The sequence below is a fragment of the Trachemys scripta genome, chromosome 4, assembly GCF_013100865.1.
Source record: "Trachemys scripta elegans isolate TJP31775 chromosome 4, CAS_Tse_1.0, whole genome shotgun sequence".
NCBI classification, from domain to species: Eukaryota; Metazoa; Chordata; order Testudines; family Emydidae; genus Trachemys; species Trachemys scripta.
Genome location: NC_048301.1, coordinates 72,473,876 through 72,501,674, shown reverse-complemented (window position 1 = coordinate 72,501,674; position 27,799 = coordinate 72,473,876). Strand labels below are relative to the sequence as shown.

At 48.5% G+C, this 27,799-nt stretch overlaps 1 protein-coding gene across 1 annotated transcript in view; it reads left to right on the top strand.

Annotated features, from left to right (window-relative positions):
* The window catches only part of CREB3L1 (cAMP responsive element binding protein 3 like 1), a 67,334-nt gene that overhangs the window by 33,485 nt on the left and 6,050 nt on the right, over positions 1 to 27,799 (top strand). The window contains exons 2-9 of the mRNA XM_034769590.1: positions 6,156 to 6,384; positions 11,354 to 11,514; positions 13,388 to 13,466; positions 17,035 to 17,192; positions 17,900 to 18,049; positions 19,473 to 19,531; positions 22,575 to 22,643; positions 25,829 to 25,928. Coding sequence (XP_034625481.1) covers positions 6,156 to 6,384; positions 11,354 to 11,514; positions 13,388 to 13,466; positions 17,035 to 17,192; positions 17,900 to 18,049; positions 19,473 to 19,531; positions 22,575 to 22,643; positions 25,829 to 25,928 — 1,005 coding nt within the window. The remainder of the gene's footprint in view (positions 1 to 6,155; positions 6,385 to 11,353; positions 11,515 to 13,387; positions 13,467 to 17,034; positions 17,193 to 17,899; positions 18,050 to 19,472; positions 19,532 to 22,574; positions 22,644 to 25,828; positions 25,929 to 27,799) is intronic.

Below are 27,799 nucleotides of genomic sequence, written 5' to 3'. Positions count from 1 at the left end.
GCTATGTGAAGTTCATTGCAGAATCCTTCATCATATCACAGCTGAATCCCATGGGAGACTTGGCAGGTCTCTCCTAGCAGGAAGAAGATGGTCCCAGAAGGAGATTCTAGACTAGGAAGATGCTGTGGGACTCTGAGCCTGTTTTGTGCATCTCCTTATTATCCCCATCTTCATTCATAGCCAAGCCAAGCCTTTGTGAATTCCTTCCTTAGGCCTCACTCTTAAATTGTGTGTTTCTGGCCTTTGCTCTATTGATCTCCTTACTGCCAGAGCATTAAGTAAAGTCTATACAAAGTCTAGTCCAGGGACTTCTACAATGTGGTCCACAGAGGTCCTCCTCTTTAATATGGAGGTGTGGTCTGCAGAGACTACAGACCCCATTATGCAATGCTCCTTTCTGACCCAAGTGGTCACATTGTATACCGGCTTCTGTAGTTTCCCTAAGGCTTCTCCAAATTAAAGATGAGGGTAGTTGTAAATCTGCAGCCTTCTGTGCAAATTAGATGCAGCTCTCTGGCTCTTGGCCAGATGCCAGTGGAGGCCTCAGGGAGATAGAGTTTGGGCATCCTGTGTTAGTTGTATATGTATTTATTAGATGTGTTTCAGAGGCATCCATCACCAAAGGCTCTAGACTGCCCATTACCACAGGATCCAGGATGCCCATCACCAAAGGATCTGGACACACAGACTCTATTTTATCATTTTGCCAGATGAACATGGATAAATGTACTGCTTAGAAATTTATCTCCAAGCTAATTTTATGTGTTGGCAGCATGGGAGACCAAAGCCCATCAAGAGGGACACAACAGCACTTCTGTGACTGGGCAGTTCACTGCGCAGTCATCTCCAATATAGATATGTCCAATTGTAAAGTGGTGTTATCACCTGTATTGGCTCTGCCTCCCCTTTATCTCTCCTTCCTTTCCCTCCCTGCCCCCAATCCACCCATTTCTTGCCTCTGAGCCCCTGTCAGCTTTTCTGGGTAAAAATAACAATTTACAAATCTGATTTTTCTGTGTGCACTTGCCATTTACGGGAGTCTGATCCCTGGTGCCATCTTTGATAATAACTGTAATTATCCCCAATCTCAGAGACTGACCTACCTTAAACACAGCATTCTCTTATCTCTGCTACCAGGGCTTTGGAACTGTGCTCCACCTCCACTCCAGCTCCAGGCAAAAACCTGCAGCTCCACTGCTCCGGAGCTGCTCCGGACTCCAGCTCCGGGCTCCACTCCAAAACCCTGTCTGCTATCCTCACTCAGAGACACCCTAGATTAGTCCTGAGCTGGTAAATGAGTGTTTGGTAGAGATGAAAGGGAGCAGCACTGGTGAACAGGCAGTTAGAATATTTACACCTGCTGAAGGATCAGAATCATAAGAACGGCCATACTGGGTCAGACCAAAGGTCCATCTAGCCCAGTATCCTGTCTTCCAACAGTGGCCAATGCCAGGTTTGCACCCCCTGATATTATTGCCTTTTGGATCTGCAGAGCGGGTATGGACCCCTTTATCTCTCCCACTTCCAGTTCTCTCCTCACTGTACAAGTTAGCTAACATCCCTGGAGGAAAAGTGGTAGCTTGAAGCAGCCCTCTTGCATCTCTGTAATGACAGCTTTGACATCTGTAGCCACATTTTCAAAAGTGGCCACTCATTCTGAGTCCCTTTAATTTTTGGGTGCCCAAAAGAAAAAGTGCCCTAAATCAATGGCTGTTTTGAAAAATGTTGGTGTTTGAGCCAAACAGCTGTGAAATTAAGAAAAAATCTCCCCTTCCCTCATTTATAACCTGTAAATAACCCTCCTCCAGTGGGTGTCATGCCATCATACCTCCTCTGTTTATCCTCTACTTGGGAGATCATGGTGTGATCAGGGATCCTTGTTCTAACTGGAGTTGGGATGCAGATATGAGGATTTTATGTGAAATTACTGCACAATTCAGTGCAACTTCTCCCTGATTCTCTCCCCACCCTCATCCCTTTTGTTAATACAAAGTTATGGAGGAGATTTGAAACTCACAGAAAAGTCATTGATGATTCCCACAGCAGCTGTTCCTCCAGCCCTCAGCACATAGGTAGGTTTGACTGTGGATTTGTTCTTTTGTATATTTGCTCACCTTGGAGGGAGCCTGGTATGTCAGAACTCTGGATTCTTTCACTTTTCTACTTACATTCCCACCCTTATGACTACACTATCATCCTTTCTTACACTGAGTTTGCTTGTTTCATTTAAAAAAGAAAAGACACAGGGCAGGTACAGCAGCATCTGTATGAATGTGTGCTTTTTAGAGCCAACAAGAAGAAATGTTAGCAACAAGAAGAAAATCAAGGAAAGTGTGGGCCCCTTACTGAATGAGGGAGGCAACCTAGTGACAGAGGATGTGGAAAAAGCTAATGTACTCAATGATTTTTTTGCTCTGTCTTCACGCACAAGGTCAGCTCCCAGATTGCTGCACTGGGCAGTACAGCATGGGGAGAAGGTGACCAACCCTCTGTGGAGAAAGAAGTGGTTCGGGACTATTTAGAAAAACTGGACGTGCACAAGTCCATGGGGCCGGATGCGCTGCATCCGAGGGTGCTAAAAGAGTTGGCGGTGAGATTGCAGAGCCATTAGCCATTATTTTTGAAAACTCATGGCGATCGGGGGAGGTCCCAGATGACTGGAAAAAGGCTAATGTAGTGCCCATCTTTAAAAAAGGGAAGAAGGAGGATCCGGGGAACTACAGGCCAGTCAGCCTCACCTCAGTCCCTGGAAAAATCATGGAGCAGGTCCTCAAGGAATCAATTATGAAACATTTAGAGGAGAGGAAAGTGATCAGGAACAGTCAGCATGGATTCACGAAGGGGAAGTCGTGCCTGACTAACCTAATTGCCTTCTATGATGAGATAACTGGCTCTGTGGATGAGGGGAAAGCAGTGGATGTGTTATTTCTTGACTTTAGCAAAGCTTTTGATACGGTCTCCCACAGTATTCTTGCCACCAAGTTAAAGAAGTATGGGCTGGATGAATGGACTGTAAGGTGGATAGAAAGCTGGCTAGATCGTCGGGCTCAACGGGTAGTGATCAATGGCTCCATGTCTAGTTGGCAGCCGGTTTCAAGTGGAGTGCCCCAAGGGTCGGTCCTGGGGCCGGTTTTGTTTAATATCTTTATTAATGATCTGGAGGATGGTGTGGACTGCACTCTCAGCAAGTTTGCAGATGACACTAAACTAGGAGGCGTGGTAGATACACTAGAGGGTAGGGATCGGATACAGAGGGACCTAGACAAATTAGAGGATTGGGCAGAAAAAAACCTGATGAGGTTCAACAAGGACAAGTGCAGAGTCTTGCACTTAGGACGGAAGAATCCCATGCACTGCTACAGGCTGGGGACTGACTGGCTAAGCAGCAGTTCTGCAGAAAAGGACCTGGTGATTACAGTGAACGAGAAGCTGGATATGAATCAATAGTGTGCCCTTGTTGCCAAGAAGGCTAACAGCATATTGGGCTCCATTAGTAGGAGAATTGCCAGCAGGTTGAGGGAAGTGATTATTCCCCTCTATTCGGCACTGGTGAGGCCACATCTGCAATATTGTGTCCAGTTTTGGGGCCCCCACTACAGAAAGGATAGACAGATTAGACAGAGTCCAGCAGAGGGCAATTGAAATGATTAGGGGTCTGGAGCACATGACTTATGAGGAGAGGCTGAGAGAACTGGGATTGTTTAGTCTCCAGAAGAGAAGAATGAGGGGGGATTTGATAGCAGCCTTCAACTACCTGAAGGGGGGTTCCAAAGAGGATGGAGCTCAGCTGTTCTCAGTGGTGGCAGATGACAGAACAAGGAGCAATGGTCTCAAGTTGCAGTGGGGGAGGTCCAGGTTGGATATCAGGAAAAACTATTTCACTAGGAGGGTGGTGAAACACTGGAATGCGTTACCTAGGGAGGTGGTAGAGTCTCCTTCCTTGGAGGTTTTTAAGGCCCGGCTTGACAAAGCCCTGGCTGGGATGATTTAGCTGGGAATTGGTCCTGCTTTGAGCAGGGGGTTGGACTAGATGACCTCTTGAGGTCCCTTCCAACTCTGATATTCTATGATTCTATGATTCTATGATTCAATGTTCCGAGCAGTGCAGCCCCCAGACACGCAGGAAGAGGCAGAGATGCTACTTTCCCAATGCTAGTTAGATAACTTGGGTAAACCAGCAACAGAGGGTCCTGTGGCACCTTTGAGACTAACAGAAGTATTGGGAGCATAGGCTTTCGTGGGTAAGAACCTCACTTCTTCCGATGGGTAAACCAGGTGTCTTCCACTGACTCAGTGGCCTTCTCCTCACAAAGGGTTATGCCCAAGGCAACTTTGAGTTGTTTTCTGTTACTCATCCAAGCACAAAAATGCTTCTAGATACCTTGAAAATGGCCAAGTGGGTTTTACTAAGCTACTGAACCGAATTTGCCTCTCCCATAGAACAAGCTTGGAAAATGTACTGTGCCCAAATGTCCTGTGAGTGGCTGAAAACCAGGGGCTTAGAATTAAAGTACCTCCTTCTCAGTCCTCTCCATACTGTCTGTAATCCCAAGGGAGGTTTGGATGGCTTCATGTCAGCCTGCCCCTGGGATGACTGGGAGGACAGGAGTGAAGGTGAAGGAAACAAAGGCACAGAAAAGCTAGTGCCAGGAGGAAAGCAGGAGTCGCAGACTCCAGAGCTGGAAGGGAGCAATGCTTCCTTAGTGCTGCTGTGTTGTCTGATTTTCAAATCGAAGGCAGGGGCATGGGAGGATGTGACCAACTGCAAACTGCTCCCCCCCTGCTCTCTTTGCTCTCTCCATCTTCTCCCTGGCAAGGTAGGGGGGCTGCCCAGCTGCAGCCTGCTCCTCTCCCCAACCCTCTCACTGCCAGGGCTCTGTTTGCAGAAAGATATTGTGCTAAAGTAAAACAAACACACCTTCCTGTTGGAACAGGAACTAGTGGAGTGTGGTATCCGGGGTCCCCTGGCCAACTCCTCCCTCAGCTCTGCTTTTAGAGAATGAAAGGAATACACACGCCTGTACCCTCTCAGGCTCCTCCTGGTACATGGCCTCCTTCCACTGGTACTCAGAGGGCTGTAATGTATGCCTCTGTCTTGCTCTCTCTTTCTCTCTCTCACACACACACATGCCATTGCTCTCAATATTTCTATATTTTGCTTGCAGTGCCCCCCACCCCACCCCATATTCTCCCCTCTATTCCTGGCCTGCCTAGTCTTCTCTGACTTTGGGTCAGCTCTATCCAGATCTTTTAAGACCACCTACATAATCTATGTTTCTCTTTCTTCTCTCTGACCCAAAAGCATCACTCTGCTGATAAATGGGATCCCTTTTCAGCTGGCTATGGGTAGCCATTGTTTTTCTCATTGCCCCACCAATGTTTTCTTGTATCAAATGGAAAAGTTAGTGATCTGACTTCTCAATAGGAGTGCATGTCTCAGGGGAAACAGATTCTGCATGGGATCAGATTTATTGGCTGTCAGTGGAATGATTGTTTGCCGTTAACAGGCGGCCATCTGTGGTGTTTAAATTTCATCAGGAAGCAGAATTTCACAGGTGTTAACTGGCCTTAGGACATTCTCATAGGGTCCACAGAGGGGTTGTGAAATCCTAAAGGAAATTAAATACAACATGGGGCCTTCCTGTTATTTTGATCACACTAATGTTTGAGCACACTGATAGAAATCAGTGGTTGGGTTTTGTTATCCTTGGTACCAGGGTGCCTACTGCTGCTTGGAGAACACATGGGAACATTTATGTCACTAAACACAGGCTCAGAAGAACACATTTTGATGTACTTATATTTTTTTACCACACAAGTTTTCCTTGAGCTCTTTCTTCTACTAAATAGTATATGGTATAAACCCTACATAGACAGATAGATGGGTACATAAGGGAGACAGAGAGATAGCTAGTTGGGTATGTACAGGATAGATAGATAAAAAGGCAGGTATATCATTGAGCATTTGAACCCTACCTTATAAATAGAAAGCTGATTTTATCTAGCTATTATCACTGATCAGAATAAAGGATGGAGATTGTTATTTTTCATCCAAATGATGTGTGTGCTGAAGTTTTGATCACAGTTCAGTGGAAGGCTCCCTAGCCCCTACTGGAGCTGACAATAATATTCTCTTTCACTTGGTTCCTTCTCAGCATTTCTCCGAGCATCTGGATCATTTCTCTGAGAACATGGAGGATTTCTCCAATGAACTCTTCAACAGTTTCTTTGATGATCCAATGTTGGCTGAAAAGAACCCTTTACTGGACATGGACTTGGACCCTCCTACTCCGGGCATCCAGGCAGAGCACAGCTACTCGCTCAGTGGAGATTCTGCTCCCCAGAGCCCCCTCATGCCTATCAAGACTGAAGATAATGCCAATGGTGAGCACAAGAAACCCATATGCAGATTGCCGTGTTTCCAAAAGATGTACTGCATGTCCTAGAAGAGCTGATGTCTTTAAGCAGAGGTGGGGCCTGCTTGACCCAAGTCAGGCTCCTCAGCGCTGGGGCACTGCCTAACTGCTTTGACTTAGTACAGTTAGTCAACGGATAAATTTGTCCGTTGTTTTATGAATGTGGTCCACATTTTTTCTTACATTTCCTATACTCACAATATAATTATTCATTTCTATTGCTGTGTGTTATTCATGCTGATGATTATGGTTTGTGTCTCTGCGCGCTGTGTGCTCCTGGCAAACTATAGGCAGCAGTTCCATAGGACCCTGGTAAGTTGGGAGTGGATGCACTGGACTCAAGTCCCTTCCTGGAGCTTACCAGTGAGGTTTGGCCTGGATATAGGGAGCACGAGCGTACAGGGAGCCTGCAGCCAGTTGGCTCATGTGGAAAACTAAGTGGCTTCCTTGTGAGTGGCTCTCACTTAGAGGAAGACAGAGAGGAACAGTTATTTCAAACCCTATTTTTAAAACAATTCATTTCAGGATAATTCATGATGGCTGGATATTTTTAGAGCAATCCTAACAGAGAGTCCTGTAATTTGCGGGACTGTGTGGGTGTCCTGGCAGCTGATGGACACCAGGCTGCCTGAAAAAGCTGTGTCACTGATTCAGTATATACAGGAGAAGAAAGCCCTTCCTTTTAGCAAGAGCAAGGTCTGGGATAGAGGTTTCCCCATCATAGCCAGGAACTATTCCTGCTCTGTGATAACAAACACCAAGAAAGGAGAGAAACTGCCATCTGCTGCCTCTTCTTTGCAAATTACACAGTCAACACCTTTAGGGTCAGTACCCATAACTCAGACAGTACATCAGAGGGTCACCAAGCAAGGGCCCTAACATCAGGCCCGACAGCTTTTCCTTAACCTTCAAACATTCAGAAGGGTTTCCTGTCCCTGACTTTAACACTAACACATCCCTGCGGGGGGGGCTCAGCAGAAGCAAGTATTCTTGGGCAATTAGCAAAAACCACACAGGTAAGGACACACACCTCCACACAGGTAAGGACACACACCTTAACCCACGTGTGTTGACACACGCACACATTGAAAATAAACAAATGAGAATAAAGATTATAATGATAGGGTGAGAAGCAAACAGGATGGAGCAGTGAAACACAAAACAAAGATTTGCAGTTGTACTAAGCTAACTCAGGAGCTTGTATCTGTTACACGTTACCTCTTCCCCTGCATCCTCTTTCCATATATTGTCATGTCTCTGCTTAGACTGCAAGGTCTTTGGGGCTCTCTTATGTCTGTAGAAACCCTAGCCATATTTGGGACACTGAGGGTGACAATCGCTCTTGTGCAGACTATGCACCAGTTAAACCCCACTTAAATCAATAGGACTGAAGTGCTGTGCCAGCCTTACATTACTAGTCAGAGGGTGCAATTCACCTCTGTGCAGCGAATGAGTACAAAATATCATTGTGGCAGGCATACACACAGTCACATGCAGGGGATAAAAAACTGCATGTCCAGGGTTATATCTGGCTCATATTTGAATGTGATACACATTTTAGTCCATCTGGGAATTGGGGCCAATAGCCCTATGCTGAAATTGTGTGGGTTAACTCTGCATTTTAATGTCTATTGATATTTGGACCCAAATCCAGATTTATCTCTGCATTGTACCTATTAGTGCTGCCCTTAAAATGCAATGCCAGTAATGGTTTTCCTTTAACATCTGTGAGGGTTAAGTATGCCCTTTCAGCCTGCAGCATTCTCAAGGGAACCTAGGCTGCCTCTAGTTTTGGAGCCGGCTGTGGCCTTTTACACATTGGCTTCTCCATGCTTTCCTGCTGTCCTCAAAAACTTCAGAATCCTGCCCATCCCAGGCTAGGCACCCACTAATTCAGTTAGGTTGTGAGGTTCAGGTTGCTCATCAGTCTCACGAGCTTGCTTTTCAGTGGAATCCATTTGCCTAATGGGTTATGGGTACAAATATGGAACCTCTGGTTCCAGGTACCAGATTGCAGTTCTGCAGACCAGGGAGTGCAGTCATGATTTCATGCCCAAGAGCAGGCTACAGTTCTCTAGAGCAGAAGGTGTAGGTCTGATTACATGCAAGTGGGTGAGCTGTTGATCTGTGAAGTCCAATTCCATGCCAACAATCAGGCTGTGGTTCTGTAGCACAGAGAGGAAAGAGAAATGAAGACACTACATTTAAATATATTCCGCTTCTCCCCTCATTTCTCTTCACTCCCTTCCCTGTTTCCAGAGGAGCAATACATTTCTCATATCTGTGTGTGATGGGTCCATATTTTTTACTGCACACACATTTAGGATGACCAGATGTCCTGATTTTATAGGGACAGTCCTGATTTGTGGGTCTTATATAGGCTCCTATTACTCCCCACCCCCTATCCTGATTTTTCACACTTGCTGTTTGGTCACTCTACACACATTCCAAATATCTGACCGTAAACAATGTATCTAGAGAAGCATGCTGAGGCAGAATCTCCAGGCACCACTCACACAGCAGGATCCAGATGCATCATCAGTGTTTCTAGATTATCTGTACCTTTGGGACCACCGAGCATGTGGAATGTAGATGCATCCATGGAAAATGCCTTCTCATCTGGTCCTGAACGACACCCTGTTGGCTGGTTCATCTCTGTAAGCCAATAGCTCTTGCAGGGTGGGACAGACAGAGGGTTTTGGCATGGGGACAGGAGAAGGAAGGACAGCATGTGCTTGTTTGGGTGTTCACTGCTTGGCCTATTTGGAGTGACAGAGCTGGGGGCTGCCCTCTCACCTAGTTTATTCTAGACAGGAAGAGCCCCTTGCTTGCCCTCTTCTGCTCTGATTAGTAACAAGTCCAGCAGTCACAGCACTCGCAGGCAGAGGGAGCGTCATTCCTCTTACAGAAAGGGTCATGTAAAGCTTTCCAGTCCAGCTTTTACCATTGTAGCAGAACAGCTGGATGGAGGGGCAAATTCATCCAAGTTTGCTGGATGCAGGGCCGGCTCCAGGCACCAGCCCACCAAGCTTGTGCTTGGGGCGGCACCTGGAGGGGGGCGGCGCGGTGCTCCGGCTCCAGCCGCCGGGGAGAGCGGGGCCACGGCCGGGGCTCGCCGCCTTCCCCCCGACGCTCTGGCTGCCAGGGAGAGTGGAGCCCCAGCCCGGGCTTGCTGCCCTCCCCCCCGGGGCTCTGGCCGCCCTCCCCTGCCGCGCTGGGGGGGGAAGCAGCTGGAGGCTTTTTTGCCTGGGGCAGCAAAAAAGCCAGAGCCGGCCCTGGCTGGATGCAGTTACCTGTGGCCTTGAAACCCATTCTCTCCCCCGCTGTCCAAAATACAGGGCCCATCCACATTAGAGCTACAACTGTGAGTTCTGTAACTGGTTTTGGCTTGGCCTCCTTAACATGTAACAGTTCAGCTTGTGTCCACACAGCAGCTTTGCTGCCATCACTATTGTGTTTGCATTCACACCTACTAGGGTGCCTAATCATGTTTGCATTGGTGCATTCTGGGAAAATCTAGGTAGCTATCCCATAGCGCTTCAGCAGGGAATAGGCATGGGGGATATACATACAGAGCAGCACCAGCAGGGCATGGATGAGGAAATGTACTCGGGGACATACTACTGCACAGAGAAGGAAGGAGGACAAGCTCAACCAGTTACACAGGCACAGTTAGGGAGTCCTGTCCACACAGCAAAATAAGTGTGCCAGACTAGTTACAGGAAGGCAACCAGCATAGGCCACTGCCAAGGGTGACACATGGTTTACACAGCCAGAGTTTTAACTACATTCTATGTGGGAACAAACCAGGGGCTAAATTCTGTGCTGTGCCTCTCAGAAAGCGTAGCCCAGGAGCTGTTTGGGCAAAGGTGGCTTTAAGCCACCTTTGTGCCACCTGGATTCCTGAGTGCACTCCGGGCTGATGGGGCCCCAACATAAGTGGCTGTTCTGACTTATGGCAGCCTTCTTATGGCTGCCTACAGGCTACTCTACAGCGCAGAATGGCCACTCATTCCCTGCCCCTGGCATGTCCCCTACACTGGGAGCTGCACGGAGAAGCAGTTTACGGCTGCATACACAGGCTCTATGCAGTTCCTACACCAGAGGAACTCTCTTCTGGGCTTTTGTGACCCCTTTACAGTCCCTAGCTGCTGCCAGAGCAATGTCTAGAGACGAGGGTAGTGGCAGAGAATCTGTCCTGGTTAGAGCTAAGCAGGACATGGTTAGAACTAACCAGCACACTAACTGGTGATATGCTATGTTAAAGGCCATAGTGTGGCAGGGCCAATGAGTTTCCAGTGCGGATAAATGAGGAAGGGAAGTGCATTAGGGAGGAAGATGTATGACCTGAACCAGGTGCAGAATAGTTTCTTGGCAGGCTGAGGTGTCTAAGGAGCAGGAAGGATGGGACCAAAACTCCAGAAAAGAGGCCAAGTGACTTCACCTTCTCTGAATTAACCATTATCTCTTTTTGTCTGAGATCCAACTCCTGTGATCTCCTGTCCCCCTAAATATTCACACTCCAAGCACACACACAGAGGGGGGCACTCAGGCCCATTAAGTGTTCCTCAGAGGGCTTTCCCTCTCCCTCCACACTAATGTTTCTCATGGTGAAGACTGCAGCCTGCTTCTGCCTGGGGGTGTGGAGCAGCATATATGCATTCCTCCACACCTGGAGAATGAATGTCAGCACCAGTAATGTCCATGAGGAGAGGGATCAACTGACCCCTTAAATATTGAGGGTATACACACACTTGTGCAGCAGCAGTACCTATCACAGATCTTAATGCAGAAGAGAGACACCTATATCCCCTACACACCTTGGAATGGGACCCTTTGCAGATAGAGTAAAGGCTTCTGATGTCTCTTGCCTTGTCCTGTTATTGCTGGTGTCCCAAGAAGCTCGGAGTTTGATTCTCATGCTGTGCTTGTTTCAGACCTGGAGAGTGGAGTGTGGTCCCTTGGGCACAAGCTATGCTCCATTATGGTGAAGCAGGAACAGAACCTGGCTCCAGAACTTCCTGAATCCCAGCTTGCAGCCAGCTTAGTGCCAGCGCTGAACCTCAACCCACTACAGAGACTGCCAGCACCTGAGGAGGTGAGCCCATTTTACTCAGAATATGTGTCTGGTAACTGGAACTTCCCAACAACAAACCCTGACACTGGCTTGGCTCTGTAGGCCCTTTGACTGCAGTTATAGGCTCCTCCTGGACAGGAGGCTGAAGGTGAAACAAAGCTGATGCCCAACTATTTCCTTATTGCTAGTAATTTCTCACTTGAAATGACAGTTAGAACAGATTGAGACTCAGTGTTAAACTCACCCCCAGTTTTAATTAAAAGAGCAAAAGGACCAAGGGGCACTTACTCCTCCTTTGTAGACACTGAAAGATTTACCTCTCTACAACACAGTAGACTTGAAATTATGAACAGTGTGGGTTAGATTCAAACCAATGTCCTTGAGGCACTTGGTGTGCAATTTACCAGCTCCAGAGCCATCTAGTTGTTCACTAGCATTTCTACTTGATGGAAGGCCCTTTCCTTCCAATCTGCTGATATTTCTTTAGCCCTTGGGTTGTTTTTATCAAGCCGCGAACCCATTCTACTGGCGAGTGTTCAAAGGTGGTTCCCCAATGAGATAATTTTAGGGAAGGCAGAATTAACAAATGAGCTGAATATGAGCCTCATACTCCTGAGTCCCTCTCCCAGGCCTGCCGCTGACTTGTCACGTGGCCTTGGGTACATCATAAAATCTCTCACTTTCCAAAGCTGAACAATGAGGATAATAACCCTTCTCTGAGGTTCTTGTTTGTGAGGGCAGGTGGATGCCACGCACCAAGCATTAACGATTGTTATGAATATTTCCAAGAACTGAGGAACCAAAGCTCTCATCCACTCCCAAGTTCTTAAGATGTCTATTTCTCTGAAGAACACCCTTGGATACTTGCTGCCCTTGGTGACATGGGGGTGACTGAGGGCTCTGTTTGGCCCTGGTTCTGGTGGGGGTTTTTGGGAGAAGGGAGGTTTGTCCAATCTTGCATGGTGCTGAACTGTCTTGTATCTTGGGGCCCATCAGGTACAGTAGATCCTTTCCTGGGTTCTCTTCCTTTTTTTCACTCATGTTGGGCATCTTCCCTTTCAGACAATTCTATTAAACAAATCAACTATTCAAGCGAAAAATGCACATAAACTTCCTCCATTATTTACGCAGCTTGAACTTGCTGTGCCCTCAAATGCAGATTGGTTTTGTGTGCCTGACAATTGTAGCAAGGGCCCCCCTCAGCTGTGTTTACTGTCTGGGGGAGTTTGCAATGTATCTGTTTAGTGTAAAAATCTCTCTTGCCTGTGGTGGAATGGGGGAAGGGAGGCTGGGAGCAGAGAGGCAGTTCAGTCCAGCTGGGAATAACGTGCTGTTCATGTTAACTCTTAATCCGTTTGATCAGAAACAGCTGTTCAGTGGCCCTGGTGAAAGTCCTAAGAGCACTAGAGGGGTTTTACTCCATTTCTCAAAGCCTGTATATATTCTCCCAGCTCTGATTAAGGCAGATCTAAAAGAGGCATCCCTATTGAATTGGGAGGACAGTTTAAATAGTGCTTTCTGGGTCTTGAGCTGGGCTAATGGCCAAAGAGGTAAATGTCTTCATTCAGAGATATTGCCTTATCATCTGCAATGGCAGCATGGCTGTGTGTGGCTTCCCCTCCCTCAGCAAATTCACTTGTTTGTATTCGGTGTTTCAGGCAAAGATAGAGATTTTTGATGTGATTGTGTGATGTTGGTTGTCAGTGTACCTGCTGCTAGTGCAGCGAACAGGCTGGTGGGGTAGGCTCCAGGGCATGGGGTGGAATGTGGCAGAGTAGAGAGTTGGTGAAGCAGTAGCTGCAATCAATACACTCTGCGAGGGCTGTTTGTGAAAGGTGGGGAGGGAAGTGAAAAAGACACTCAGAGACAGCTGTGTGCTCTTGCTTTTTCACAGACTCCAGTAGAAATGACTCCAGCACCTGTGATCAAAGCTGAGCCCAAAGAAGTGAACCAGTTTCTAAATGTACCAGCAGGTAAGAAAATAGAATCAGCCAGCTGGTACTTAGCCCAGTCGTGCATCCCCTCAATATTACACAGTTCTGGCTGCAAAGCCTCGTCACTCCAAGCCATGCATATAAACACACGAAACAACTCTCATACCCCGAGCCTTACACATACAATAACAACAGGGCAGGCTGAGATGGGTTACCATGGAACCCCTATCTTCATGCAGAATTACCTGTGTTCAGATAAAATGGAATTACCCCATGTACAAATTGCCACATACAGAATCGTTTGCAACTTCTGTGTACAAGAAACTACCTTATAGCTGAAAATATATATGAGAGATCTGAGCATTGAAAACCTCACAGGGACCTTGGAGCTATCCAAAAACAACCATTCAAAAGCCAGGAAATTCAAAATTCAGTTTAATTTGAAAGGAACCCAAATATTTGAAGTTTGAAAATGCACGATTAAGGCGCCATTAAGAACTCTGACTGCCCCAGAGAGACCCAGCGTAATCATGCTCCCACATACAATAGGGCCCACAGGAGTGGGGTCAGCCCTCTAAGCCAGAGCTGAGGCACTTCTCAAGCACCTGGTGACCTGTTGTGATGCCGAGCAACCAGAGCCACTTGGGTGCGTTAAGTACCGTGGCAAGTGTGTGAGCCCCTGAAATGCTTTAATAATAATAATGCCTAACTCCCGTATAGCACTTTTCACCAAAGTGCACTACAAATGAGGTCAATAGCTTTATTCCCATTTTACAGATGAGGAAACTGAGGCACAGAGTGGTGCTTGTTCCCTGGAGACCTTCCTGTGTTTGAGAGTGTGCTGGGTGGTGTTTTGGAGCAGTATAGCTGAGCCAGGGCACAACAGACTTTGCATGCTGTTTTGGTTCTTATACCAGCCCATCATTGTGGTATCCGGATACCTTGTAAAGATGCTCAGCATTTTGGCAAACTCCCTAAAGATGGCAGAGCCAGTTCTTTGGAAGTTGGCTTGATTCAGGCATTGCTAATTTGGCACTGCATGCCTTTTGAGACATGCTTTCTAACATCTCTGATTTTGTCCTGGGCACTAGACCTCACCAAGATCCGTTAGAGAACTCATTTTGTAACCGAGATTGTAGGGATACTTTAGAAGAATCTTAAATGATGATGTCACCTACTTATGTCCTACATCTGTCTGAAATACCTGACTCAGATCTAGTAAAAACATTGTCCCTTGGCTGTAGAACAGCATTGGCATCAGGAAGAGAGCCTGGCAGCCACTGCACAGCATGGTTGGGGCAGGAATGGGTGTGTATATGTGTGTATTTAGAAATTCTAGGACTCATCCTAGGCCCTGGGCACTTCACCATACTTCCCAACCTTTCAAGTGGCTAAAGCGGGCCATCTCCACTGCAGCCACTGAGTCCGTGCCACACTCACTCTCCACCTTCCAGCCTGCGCTGCGCCCACCCCCCGGTGCAGTGTCACTCCTGTCTTTGAGCAACCCTGCAGCCACTGAACATGCCTGATGGGGTTGATCATGTCCAGAAGCAGCTGAAGCTGCTGTCTCTCTGCCTCTGCCCAACTCCCTGCCAATGGTATGCACCGTGTGTAACATGCGTACAGCTGCGGGCGGGCGGGCGCCACCGAATGTGGGAAATGTTCTTTTTCAACCAAGACAGGGGTTTTGAGGATCAAATTGGACAGCCATGTGAAATCCAGGCCTGTTGGGCCGTCTGCTTCACACTAATTAAAACTAACAATACTGCTTACAAATATCACATCCCTATAGCACACCTGCTTTTATGAATATCAATAATACTGGCCTCCTTGCTAACAATGACCTTCGTCAAATTTCACCATATCCCATCTCTTCAGCCTGCCTCTTCCCCAAATGTCTGTGAAGAATGGTGGGCCTTGCAGCATGGCCAGGTTAGCAAATATAGGCCGAGGCGGACGGAACAGGGAGCTATATCCAAGGACTAGAACTCTGTGCAGGGTACCACAGCCAACAATTCCCTCTCCTTTAAGCCAAGCACATGGCAGCATAAGAACCTCTGCTGACTATAATAGGTGGTTCCAATTCAAGTATTTCTTTGGGAAGCAAGTTCTGGTCCCATCTCCCCTGGCAGGGACCTCATTCCAGTCCCCACTCATACCCCCTCCACAGGGGACCCAGTTCTCCCTCAGCCCAGGGATTTCCCTTCTCTCTTACCCAAACAGTGTGTGAGCCAGTGCTACTGGGAGCAGTGGCAAATTAACAAATTTGCCACCCCTAGGCCCTGAAAAAATTGCTGCCCTCCCGCGCCAGCTCACCTCCGCTCCCCTGCGGCAAGCCTGGGAGAGAGGCGGGAGAAGGGGAGTTGTGGCGCGCTCGGGGGATGGCGGCGGTGGAGCGGAGGTGAACTGGGGCGGGGAGCGGTTCCCTGCCCTCCCCCCAAGGGTTACTCCCCACGCCCGCTGGCCCCAGCTCACCTCCGCTCCGCCTCTGAGCGCGCCGCTACTCGCTTCTCCTCCCTCCTTCCCTCCCAGCGCTTTCGCACAGCAAGCCTGGGAGGGAGGTGGAAGGAGGGAAGCGCGGCGCGCCCGGGGGAGGAGGTGGGCCGGGGATTTGGGGAAGGGGCAGAGTTGGGGCGGGGCCGGGGAGGGAGCGAGCAAATTTGCCGCCCTAGGCCTAGGCCTTGTTGGCCTAAGTGATAATACGCCGCTGACTGGGAGTCAAGTTCTCTGGGGAGTCCCTTGCAATCTGTTGTATAGGAACAGACTCCCTGTGCCCCAGGTTGCAACACCATTTGGCCTGGCTGTCCCTCCATCTGTACAAGAGGGGCAACAGGGTCAAATTTCAGTGGCATTGCAACAGTACTGATTTAGTATGGGACCACTGCTTAAAAGTGGTCAGGCCACGCCTCCCCATCCCCTCAGTTTTGCAGCCTATGGAACTCTGAGCAAGTGCAAGAGGAGGAAGTGTTCACCCCCAACCCCTCCTAATTGGCACCACTGACTGTAGCTGCAGCTGTATCACATGGGGTAAGAGGCACTGCTGAAGTGTCCAACTGCCAAACTTTCTGGGGCTGAATTTTTAAGTGTCCATGATTCTGAATGTCTCAGACTGGACACTCAAAAATTGAAGCACCCAAAATCAGAGCTCCTGAGTGTTCTCAGGGCCTATTCAGAGCACATCATAGCGATGGAATCTCGAGGTGACAAAGGCCTGGATAAGGATGGCTAGCTTGCATCCTTCTTCTTGAGCATCGTTCAAAGAAAGCGACTTGGTGCCCAGGTAGTGCCTGTGGCCAAAAACAGACCTGGCTCCAATAAACGCCTTAAGGGCAAATATGGAGAATGTGCTCTCTGTGTGGGGGTCATGGCACAACCTTGGATGGTTCTTCCATTTATTTCCCCCAAGCTACCAACATTGTCTGTGTCTTTCCTGGGTTGAGCCTCAGCTAACTTGCCCTCCTCCAGCCACCAGTGTGCTATGGGAAGTGCTTTCTCTTTCCATCCCTCTCTCATGGAAGCACTTTGCCCTGGTGCTGTCCATGGCCCCACACCTATCCCAGTAGGTTGATGTTGTAGTGATAAATGTGCTCTCCTTACTTCCCATTAGATGACTTGGTGCAGATGCCTCCAACACCTCCCAGCAGCCATGGTAGTGATAGTGATGGATCCCAGAGTCCGCGGTCCCTGCCTCCCTCCAGCCCAGCCCGGCCAGCTGCTCGCTCTTCCAGTGCAATCTCCACCTCGCCTCTCCTCACAGCACCACACGTAAGGAACTAGAAAGGAGACATCAGAATTCAAGCAGAATACAAGCTCCACCACAGCCTATAGTGCAGGGTTCTTTGTGCTCACAGGAGCTGGGAGAATTTACCTGGCTGAAGGTCAAAGGGTGACATTAGTTGTTAGTCTCACTGTTGATAATTTCTGCTCAGGCCCAGGACTGGATAACCAGAGGGGCGCTGCAAATCAGGAGTGAGCTCAATTGGCAGAGCTGGATGGGACCCCAGGCCTGAAGTGGTGAGCGGGGGGGAGTGTTGCAGGTCAGGGTTGAGATATATGTCAGAGAGAGAGTGATGAAAAGAGACTTGCATAGCACCTGCCTGTGAATGCCATGCTCCAGCCAGTATTAGGTTAGTCCTTCACTTTCAGGACCACCAAATTCACTAAAGAACACTTAAGGGAGTTCCTGGGAAGTCACGTAGAAGGGACATGTGGTAATTGCTTTTCATGAGCTCTACAACAAATGCCCATAGCCCACAACAGCTTGGGGAGCAGATGTATTAGTGAGCAGAGTGGGAAGCAACTGGCTGGCTGTGTCACTGGGAACAGGTTCCTGTGGCTGCAGTGAAGACCATTGCCACAGGTATGCTTACAGTGAGGGTCCCCTGTTGCAGTGGCTGTGGTGAGGACCTGTGGGGTGGGATTTGTTGCTGATGCTCTGTCTGCCACTGGTAGCTTTTGCCTGTGTATTTCAGAAGTTACAAGGGACGTCAGGCCCCCTGCTCTTGACTGAGGAGGAGAAACGCACCCTGATTGCCGAGGGCTACCCCATCCCTACCAAGCTGCCCCTCACCAAAGCAGAGGAGAAAGCACTGAAGAGGGTCAGGAGGAAAATCAAGAATAAGGTCTCTCATTTCATTACATCTTAAGCAAATAGTTTAAATCAGGGGTGGGCAAACGTTTTGGCCCAAGGGCCACATTGGGGTTGCAAAACTGGATGGAGGCCTGGGTAGGAAAGGCTGTGCCTCCCCAAACAGCCTAGCCCCCGCCCCCATCTGCCCCCTCCCACTTCCTGCCCCCCTCAGAACCCCTGACCCATCCAACCCCCCTTGCTCCTTGTCCCCTAATTGCCCCCTCCTGGGACCCCACCCCCTATCCAACCCCCCTGCTCCCAGTCCCCTGACTGCCCTGATCCCATCCATACCCCTGCCCCCTGACAGGCCCCCTGGGATCCCACGCCTATCCAAACTCCCTGTTCCCCATCCCCTGACCGCCCCTCCCTCAGAACCTCCGCCCTATTCAACTGCCCCCTGTCCCCTGACTGCCCCTTGGGGCCTCCCGCCCCTCATACAACCCTCCGGCCCCGGCCCACTTACCACGCCAAGCAGAGTATGCAGAGCAGCATGTCTGGCTGCCGCACCAGCCGAAGCCAGACGCGCTGCCGGTCTGCTCGGCAGAAGCATGCAGCTCCGCTGCCCAGAGCACTGCCCGTGCAGCGGCGTAGCTCTGCAGGGAAGGGGGGGACATCGGGGGAGGGGCCAGGGGCTAGCCTCCCCGGCCGGGAGCTCGGGGGCCGGGCAGGACAGTCCTGCGGGCGGATGTGGCCCATCTCTGGTTTAAATGATTCAGAAACATTAAGTTGCGCAGATGTCATAGCCAGCCAGTGTAACCACACCGTCCTATTGCTATTGTTACCCTCGCCTCTCCCCCTCCTTCCTACAATCGCCTCTTGCAGCTTGTTCCAAAGTATATTGCAAGCTCTTTGGGGCAGGAACCATGTTCTCCTCTATTGTTTGTTCAGCACCCAGCACAAAGGAATCCAAATCCTGAATGGAGCCGCTGGGCACTACCATAACATACATATTCAATCATATAATTGGGTACAGGCTGTGAGATTCCCTGAGCCTCTCAGATTAGCAGGAGCCCCATGGGGGAGCTGATGAGATCCTGCAGCATGTATTAGTCACCATGGGTGATTCAAAGATGGTTTAGGGCAAGATTCTTTCCAGCCAACCCCATCACGTAGCCACATGAGTCAGTAGGTTTTCGAGTGACCCCAGAGATGCCTGTGGGAGTTGGGGATGGGGTTCAGGCACATTGCAAAAGAGCTTTGTAACCTTCACATTGGGCAATGCTAAATGTCCCATTCTTGGCTTCCTAAGTGTTTTGTGGCCAGATGTGAATGGCAAGTGTGATAGCCCATTCTGCCTTTGGACAGAAGAAAGCATGCACAAAGGAAGCAGGCATGTAACAAAACTGGGGGGAGGGCGGAGAAGTGGCTTGAGACTTATAGTGCTGACTCATGTTTGGTACTTCCTCACCTCCCAGATCTCTGCTCAGGAGAGTCGCAGGAAGAAGAAGGAATATGTGGAGTGTCTAGAGAAAAAGTAAGTGTCTTCTCCTCCCTTCTGAGCATCCAAACAAAGGTATTACTGGAGATGAGGACCACTGGCCTGTATACTGTCACTTCTCATCCTGTTTGTACCGTGCTTGGGGCTCTAAAGCCCATCCGGCTGTCCACTCCACATGCCACTTCTGGGGGCTGGAATTCAGCTCTAAGCATTTCCCCCACAGAAATGGCTGCATCAGCCCCAAAGCTCTCTCTCCCAATCTGTAGAGGGATGGTCCAAAATACTACTGCTAGCAAAAGCAACGGCACTGCATGCTTGGGCTGGCAGCCCTGTTCCGAGGGCTGTTAAGTTAAAAATATTCTTAAAGTATCTGAGATTTCAGTTGGCTCCTTTAATTAATTTCTGTGGCTCAGAGCACAGTCTAGTAGTGGTGACAACCTGTTTGACAGTGGTGAGTCCTCAGCATGCACACGACTTTGGGGTGTTTGAGGTTTTAGTTCTAAATGTGATTCTCTGTACAGGTGTCAGGTTATTTCATGAGAATTGTATGGGTTTCTTGACACACTGATTTGGTTTGTGCACAGACCCCCCCAACCCAGCCTCCCCTCTGCCCCCAGACAGCCTATCAGACCCTTGCAGCACTAGATTATTCCTTAAACAGCCCACTCACATCTGCTTGCCTTATTCTGTTTGCCCCCAATATCCCAGGCCTTATGACCTATTGTTCGGGTAGCATGTTTGGCGAGATGAATGTTTCCATAGTAGAAGCTGCTGTGGTCTGTCTGGTCACTAATCACGGGCTTTGGAGTGCCATTTAAAATGGTGGGGGCAGGCACAGATTTTCCCCACCATCTAATGGCCCTCTTCTTTCCCTCTGAGGTGCATCCCCCACCAGCACCTGACACCCCTAGTCTATGAGCTCCTATGCCCACCACCTCGAAATCTGCACGCTGGGTCACAGTGCCACTGAGGTTTGGCCCAGCCAAAAAGTGATCAGGCCATGGCCCAGCCCCCCTCTGGCTTTGCAGCCTATGCTAACTACAATGTGGATCAAACCAAGTAAATAACTTGTCAAGTACATACCCAAATACAGATTCTTCTGACATCCTATATTCAAATGTTGGTAATGGTAGTGTTACTACCACTACATTACATGTGCATCTGCTCAGATCAGAAATCCCACATTTGCATGAACATATGCAGTAATTGTACATCTCACTGCTTTCTGTATACGCTGTTATCTACTTTGCATATGGTGGATGCCATGGGAGCATGGACATTTTGGGGCATTAAATACAATCCCCTCATCCCTATACGTAAAGCTGATGACGCAAGTGGCTGATAGCCAGGAAGAAGCTAAGGCCATGTTTGTTCCCCAAAGTCCCCTGCTTGAGCTTTGGTTTTTTCCTTATAATGTGAGTAGGGTGACCAGACAGCAAGTGTGAAAAATCAGGACGGGGTTGGGGGGTAATAGGAGCCTATATAAGAAAAAGACCCAAAAATCGGGACTGTCCCTATAAAATCGGGACATCTGGTCACTCTAAATGTGAGCTAGGGCAACAGGATCTACTTCCCTTCATAGATCCCAGTTTGGCTCGCTGGCTGTGTTGCGGTTACAAGTTTAAAGTAATGGGACACTATCAGGTTAGAAATAATCTATGCCATGGCCCTGCAATCAGATCCATGCAAGAGAATCCCCTGCACTTGTGTGGAGCCCCAAATGGGCCTCTCAGACCCAGAAACCAGTCTGCAAGGATCGAATTTCATGACCAGTATTATAAAATAGTGTCCTTTCCTATGTCATTAATAATACCTGAGATCTTTACAGTGGTCAGATTCTTTAAAAGGCCTACTTAACTTTTCACTTTCCTCGCTAAGTGGAGAGGAATGCACTGTGAAAACAGATGAGTCAGTTTCACCTTCTGGCTCTTATGCCCTTATATAATACAGTGTATGTGTGTGTGAGCATGTCTCCCTCTGGTGATTAGCCCATATTAAGGATAAAAGTCTACGTCTTACAGCTGATGGGATTGCTCCTCTAGTTTGAGTGGCAGGGTTATGTACTTTCAGTCCTGAAGGTCCTAGGTTCATCCCCACTCCTGGCCATAGTGTCTGCATGTACATGGCAGTTTATTACTCTAGCACTGTGCTGCAATATTTGGGCTACAGTGTAGATTTAAAATTTTAACAAAAAAATGTTCGTTGCAATTTCAAGTGTAACCAAAACATTTTTATTGACCTTAGTTAGTACAAAGCCTACAGTTTGGGCTTAAAAGGTTCAACCTGGCAGTGTCCCTTTAAGCACAATTTTTATATTGAATGAGTAGTTCAGAAACTGGACAAGGTCATTTCACATGGTTGTATGTACTGGAAAGTCTTCTGTTTTATTATTGTCACTTCCATGGCCACTATTCTTCCCCCAGCCCTGCAGAAATTTCCCTTCAGCTGTTCCCCGTACTTTGCTGGATGCTTTCACCATAGTAGTTACAGAGAAGAACTTGGAGAAAAGAGAGAGTGTGTAGGTTCTCCACTGCCCTCCAATGGCTAGAGCTGGTCACATGTTTGAGCCAGGGATTCTCTTTCCCTAATAGCGTGCAGCTAATGCAAATTCTCCTTTAGCTCAGGGGGTAGAGAGGCCAGAATTGTTCTAGTGGAAGGTCCTCTGTTAATGTTTTCCATGGCCCATGGATGTAATTTGCTGATGATGGAGACATCTATGTGGCCTTGCATATGCTACAAATGTAACATGGCTGTAGTAACTCTCCCAGACCTAGTGAGAGTCTCTTCCCAGGTCTGAGACTTGTAGCCACTTGGCACCATGCGAGTGAAACACAGCAAAGGAATTAATGTGCATTGAAGGGATTCAGTCTTTGCTCTGATCCCTTGATTGTTAGCATCAGCTGAGAACATGTAGCTAGACTGCACATGATCATTTGATTCATGGAGGTGGGAGCACATCTGCCGGAGGCTGAGGACACAGGGCTGTTCAGGGGCTGGACTCTGATGGAGGACGGGGTCCAATGTTTGTCTCTTTTTTGCAACGTTTGTAACTAACGGGATTTGGGTTTTATTCCTGCAGAGTTGAGACTTTCACATCTGAAAACAATGAACTGTGGAAAAAAGTGGAGACCTTAGAAAATGCAAACAGGTGAGAGAAGCCAACCCCAATCTCTTCTGGGGTGGGCTGCCAAGAAGGGAGGCCAGGGGAGTGCTTGGAAGGAAAGGCAAGGCAGCCCTCCCCCAATTCCTGGCAGAGTCTGGGCTGCTCAGCAGGGCCTGGTTCCCCTCCAATGGCAGCAGTAATTCAGCTGGGTTTGGTTAGAGAGCGTGGAATGTTTGTGTTGGGTCAGCCAGGCAGGGGCTGTCAGCAGAGAAAGGGAAGGAGCAAGGGAGCTTTCTGCCTCCCTTCCTTCCTCTCCTCTTCCCACAGCCCAGAATCCTTCTCTGGATTCTGACTGCCACTCAAACCCCTCCACTCTTCTCCTTGTTTCCATGGAAGCTCCCATGCAGGAGGCCCCAAAAGGCATGACACCCATCTCTGAACCCCCTTGCTCTGCTCTCCGAAGCACAGAGGGCTAGGGAGAAGGCCTGGGAGAAGACAAGGGCATAAGATACCAGTTTGGGATTTCCCTAGAAGAAAGAGCTAGGTTTACAAGGTGACTGGACAGACTCTAGGAACTTTCTCCTCATCTGACATGGGCATAGGTCCCATCTAACCCAAAGCAGCTCTCTCCAAACATGACACCAGTGCAGACCCTGTTATCCCCTGCAGCCTGAGGGGGCCCTCTCGGTGTCTGGCACCCATTATATCTCCCCCGTTCCCCCAAACCTGTGGGAGCTCCTCCTTGTCTGACACTGGCACAGCTGCTTGCCCAAGAGAGTAAGTCTCTCCTCTCAGCCCTAAAGCAGGCCCCTGGCTTCCTGGGCTGAAAATCTGGAGAGCGCGTGGGGTCTCAGTGCTCGGAGCTGGCAGCCTCTCCACCCCAGGAATTTGTTTCCTTTGAATCTATAACATGGAAGGCACATACACATGCCATAGAAATAGGAAGCGGCACTTGGAATTGGAGTTAGCTCGCCCTCCTTTCCCTGTGCATGTGTGGCAGAGCAAGAGCAGAGTCAGCAGCTAGGGACTGCCAGAAGTTTGGGGTGAGTAGGGAGGGTTCTCCTGAACGTATTCCTATGCGCATGTTCCCTTTGTTCTGAATTCACAACCTCCTGCACATGCACTTAGATACACTCCTCACAGCCGCACAGGCTCTGGCAGCTGCACATGGGGATTCCTTTCATCCACGAGCCTTCGGTCAATGGGACAGGAACTGACTGGTGACCCTATTAACCAAACCCATCTTCCCACTTGACCCCACCATCATGATTGGAGCTCGCCAGGGGCCATTGTCCTCCCTGACCTCGCTCTGAGGCTCTTTGTCAGATTCTTTTTCTCTGATCCCCTGACGCTGAGGCTCTGACTCCAGCTTCCAGGTCAGATGCTGCTCTTTAGAGACCCCGTCCCCGGAGATGTCAGACAAATGCCTTCCCAGCCTTCAATCCGTGTTTCTTTTGTAACCTCATAGATGGTTGTGGCCTGCCACCTGCTGGAAAGATTGTGAATGGCAGCCCATTCCTCCCTTCCCAGCACAACCCCTGAATTTCCTCCATCTGTGCTTTTGAGAAGCAGCCAGGAGCAGAAGCAGCATTCAAAAGTCATGAGTCAGGATCCCATATTCATGTGATTGGCTTAAAAATCATGAGTTGTTACAAAATAAGAAACACTGAGTTCATTTTATCGGCCTTGTAAGCCTGTAGAGGTCATGTTTTCCACTTTCCTCTATGGCCATGCGGGCTGGAAACTAACTTTTAAAACATATGAAATCTAAGATTCTCCTGGAATCACCAGACTCCAGGAGCTGGGGCTTTAAGGAAAACCCCAACTACCACAAGACTTGCAATAAGATTGCAAGAGTTGGCAATGCTGCAGAGGGGAAATTACTAGGCAATTTGTAACAAGAAAATCTGGGCCTCCTGGCTACAGAGCCCAAGGCTCACTAATGCTCCTTGCAGCCTCCCCCCCCCCCCCCGGAAAATTCCTTTGCCATGCCAGCTAAACAGTTCTGCTCTTTAGTAATATGTTCAGAACTGGGGGGCGGGTACATGTGAGGTAATTTAAACAAGACAGTAAGCCTGTTATGTGTCAGCCAGGGCAACCAGAGGAGGAATTATTCACTCAGCTCTACATTTGGCTTTGCCCACAGCCCCCTGCAGCGCCTGCCAAGAGAGATGAAGTTGAAACGGATCACATTTTATTTTTGCTTCCCTCTCAGCCTTATGCTCCAGGGAGTGTAGGTAGTGCTCTTGGATGTGCCCCCCAAGGCAGGCCGTTAATCCGGTTTGGGCCAGACAGCCCTCATTTTCTAGGGTTTGTCCCCTGTCCGGTACTGAGACAAAACCAGATGTGGGTTTGTCTGGCTCAGGGCCGGCTGCAGCGTTTTTGACGCCCCAAGCGGCAAAAAAAAAAAGATTAAAAAAGCCGAACGGCAGCATTTCGGCGGCAGCAGCTCAATTGCGCCACTTCATTCTTCGGCGGCAATTCAGTGGCGAGTCCTTCACTCCCTGTCTTCCTCTTCGGCGGCACTTCAGCGGCAGCTCAAAGAGAAAGAGAGGGACTGAGGGACTCACTGCTGAACTGCCACCGAAGAGGGAACTGGAGGAGCTGCTGCCACCGGCGTGCCGCTGAAAGCCGCCGCAGTGCTGCCCTAAGACCACCCAGGAAGCTGCCCTTTCCCGTTTGCTGCCCCAGGCACCTGCTTGCTAGGCTGGTGCCTAGAGCCAGCCCTGGTCTGGCTTCACAGATGAGGGACGCCATTTTGAACAGCATGCTGCCCTGCCCCTGCTGGCGTGAGCTCACCCACCCCGTGTCTGTGAGGTCACACCACCAGGGGCGGGGTCATGTCGTTCCCCAGAAGTACTGGAATCTCCTGTATTGTGGGGTTGTGGCAGTGGCCATACCATGCACCCCACCCTGGGTATTGGATGTATCTGGCAGCCTGGACTGGAGTCCAGTTCTGGCTAAATCTGATTGTGGGAGATCAGGGCGGAGGTTTATGTAGCACCAGGAGAAGAGGTGTCCTTCGCCCAACTCCTTTCAGCTCCATTATTGCCTCCATCACTATCACCTTCATTTTTCTGCTTCCCAGGCCTATCTGGTGGGAGGACTTGGAGAAGTGAAGGAGCTCTTCTCATTCAGAGAAAAGCTGAGGTGGACATTGGAGAGTCCACCTTCAGTCTCATATCCCTCGGTGAGCGTTCCCTCTTCATTGTGGTTGTATTCTCTCCTAGGACTCTGCTCCAGCAATTACAGAAGCTCCAGGCCCTAGTGGCTGGGAAGGTCTCCAGACCATATAAAATGGCTTCCACACAGACCGGAACCTGCCTAATGGTATGTGCCTCAGGCCCTCCATTCTATATTGGCCATGATTCCTTTTGCACCTTTATCCATCACCCCATTCCCAGACAGGCCAGGGATTGTTCTCTATAGCATGCTTCCAGCCTTGAATAACTAGTGGATACTATGCCAGTGTCCAACAAAAAAGAGGGGTTTTATTTAGGCTAATTATTTCCTTGGAATAAAGGGGGGAAATCAAGCACATAGCCCTCTCTCCAAGGATCCTCAGCATATTTCTCGGATCCCAGAAGAGCCTCTTCCCTGTTTCACTGCTTTATATTCCCCACCTTTGAGACCAAATATAGGAATTGCCAGACCAGATTGGACCAGGGGTACCTCTAGTCCACTGTCCCACCTCCGACAGTGGCCAGTGCTAGATGTTTCAGAAGAAGGTGTAAGAAACCCTGCTGTAGGCAGTTCTGATGAAATAATCTGTCCACAGGGGAAGTTTATGCACTGAAGCAGGAGGGTTTATACCTGTACTGTATTTTTTATCCCCTCTAATGTCAGTGTGGATGTTCTCATTAACCATACATGCCTGATCCTTTTTATAAATCCTACTAAGCTCTTAGCCTCAGATAGCTTGTGGCAGGAGTTCCACAAATTAATTCTGCACTGTTTAAAAATCATTCCCTTTTACCTGTTCTAACTCTGTTGCCTTTCAGTTTCATTGAATTCCCCCTAGTTCTTTTATTATGAGAAAGGATAAACCGGAGTGTCTGATCTACCTTCTCTGCACCATTCATTATTTAACTCTCTCTTGCCCCTTATTTGTATCCCCTCTAATTTAGCAATCCCATTCTTTTCAATCTCTCATCATACAGAGTCTCTCCAGGCCTTCACTCATTCTCATTGCCCATCTCTGAACTCCCCTACAGCTGCTATTTCATTTTTTGAGAGTGGTTGACCAGAACTGAGCATAGTGTCCCCGGTGAGAGTATGCTATTATAATGGCATTATAATATTTTCTATCTCATTTGTCATGCAAACAGCCTTTTCTTTGCTTTTTGTCAACCACTGCACATCAAGCAAAAGCTGTAATTGAGCTCTGACAATGGTGCCCAGATCTTTTCTCCTGTATGGTTCTAGTTAATGTTTAATGCAGCAAGATGTATGAATAGTTCAAATTATTCCTTCCGACGTGCATTATCTTGTATTTCTCGACAGTGAATTTTATCCAGTATTGTGCTGCCTATTCATCTAACTTCGTTAAATTCCTCTGAAATACCTCAAAGTCTGCTCTAGCCTGCACTAACCACATCATTTTGTGCTACCTCCCTGTTTGCTCTTTTCACAGATCGTTGGTAGATTCATTCAACACCACAAGTCCTAAAATGGACACACAGGCCATGCCACTATTAATCTTTGGCCATGAGGAAAATTGACTTATTTATTTGTACTTTCTGTTTTTTTGCCTCTTGGATAGTTCCTGGTCCATGACAGATCTTTACCTCTCATCTTGTGACATCTAGAGTAATTTTCTTAATAGCTTCTTGTGCAGGACTTTGTCAAAAGTTCTTTTGAAAATCCAAATAAATGAATTCAGTTATCCTTTATCCACCCCTTTGTTGACAGAGCCATCAAATTCTAGTAGATTGGGAGGCTACACTTTTCTTACAGAAGTTGTGCTGATTTCTTCCTAGTACATCAGGTGTTTCCAAATTTATTTTTAATCCTGCTTCAAGACACTTGGTACTGAAGTGAGCCTGTAATTCCTAGCATCTCCCCTTTTTACAGTTTGATAAAACATTTGCTAATCTCCAGGGCTCCCATGTAGGAGAAGATTTTAATGAGAGATTGCATACTTCTGTTAGCAGCTCAGCCACTTCATTTTTAAATTCCTTCAGAACCATTGGATGTAAACT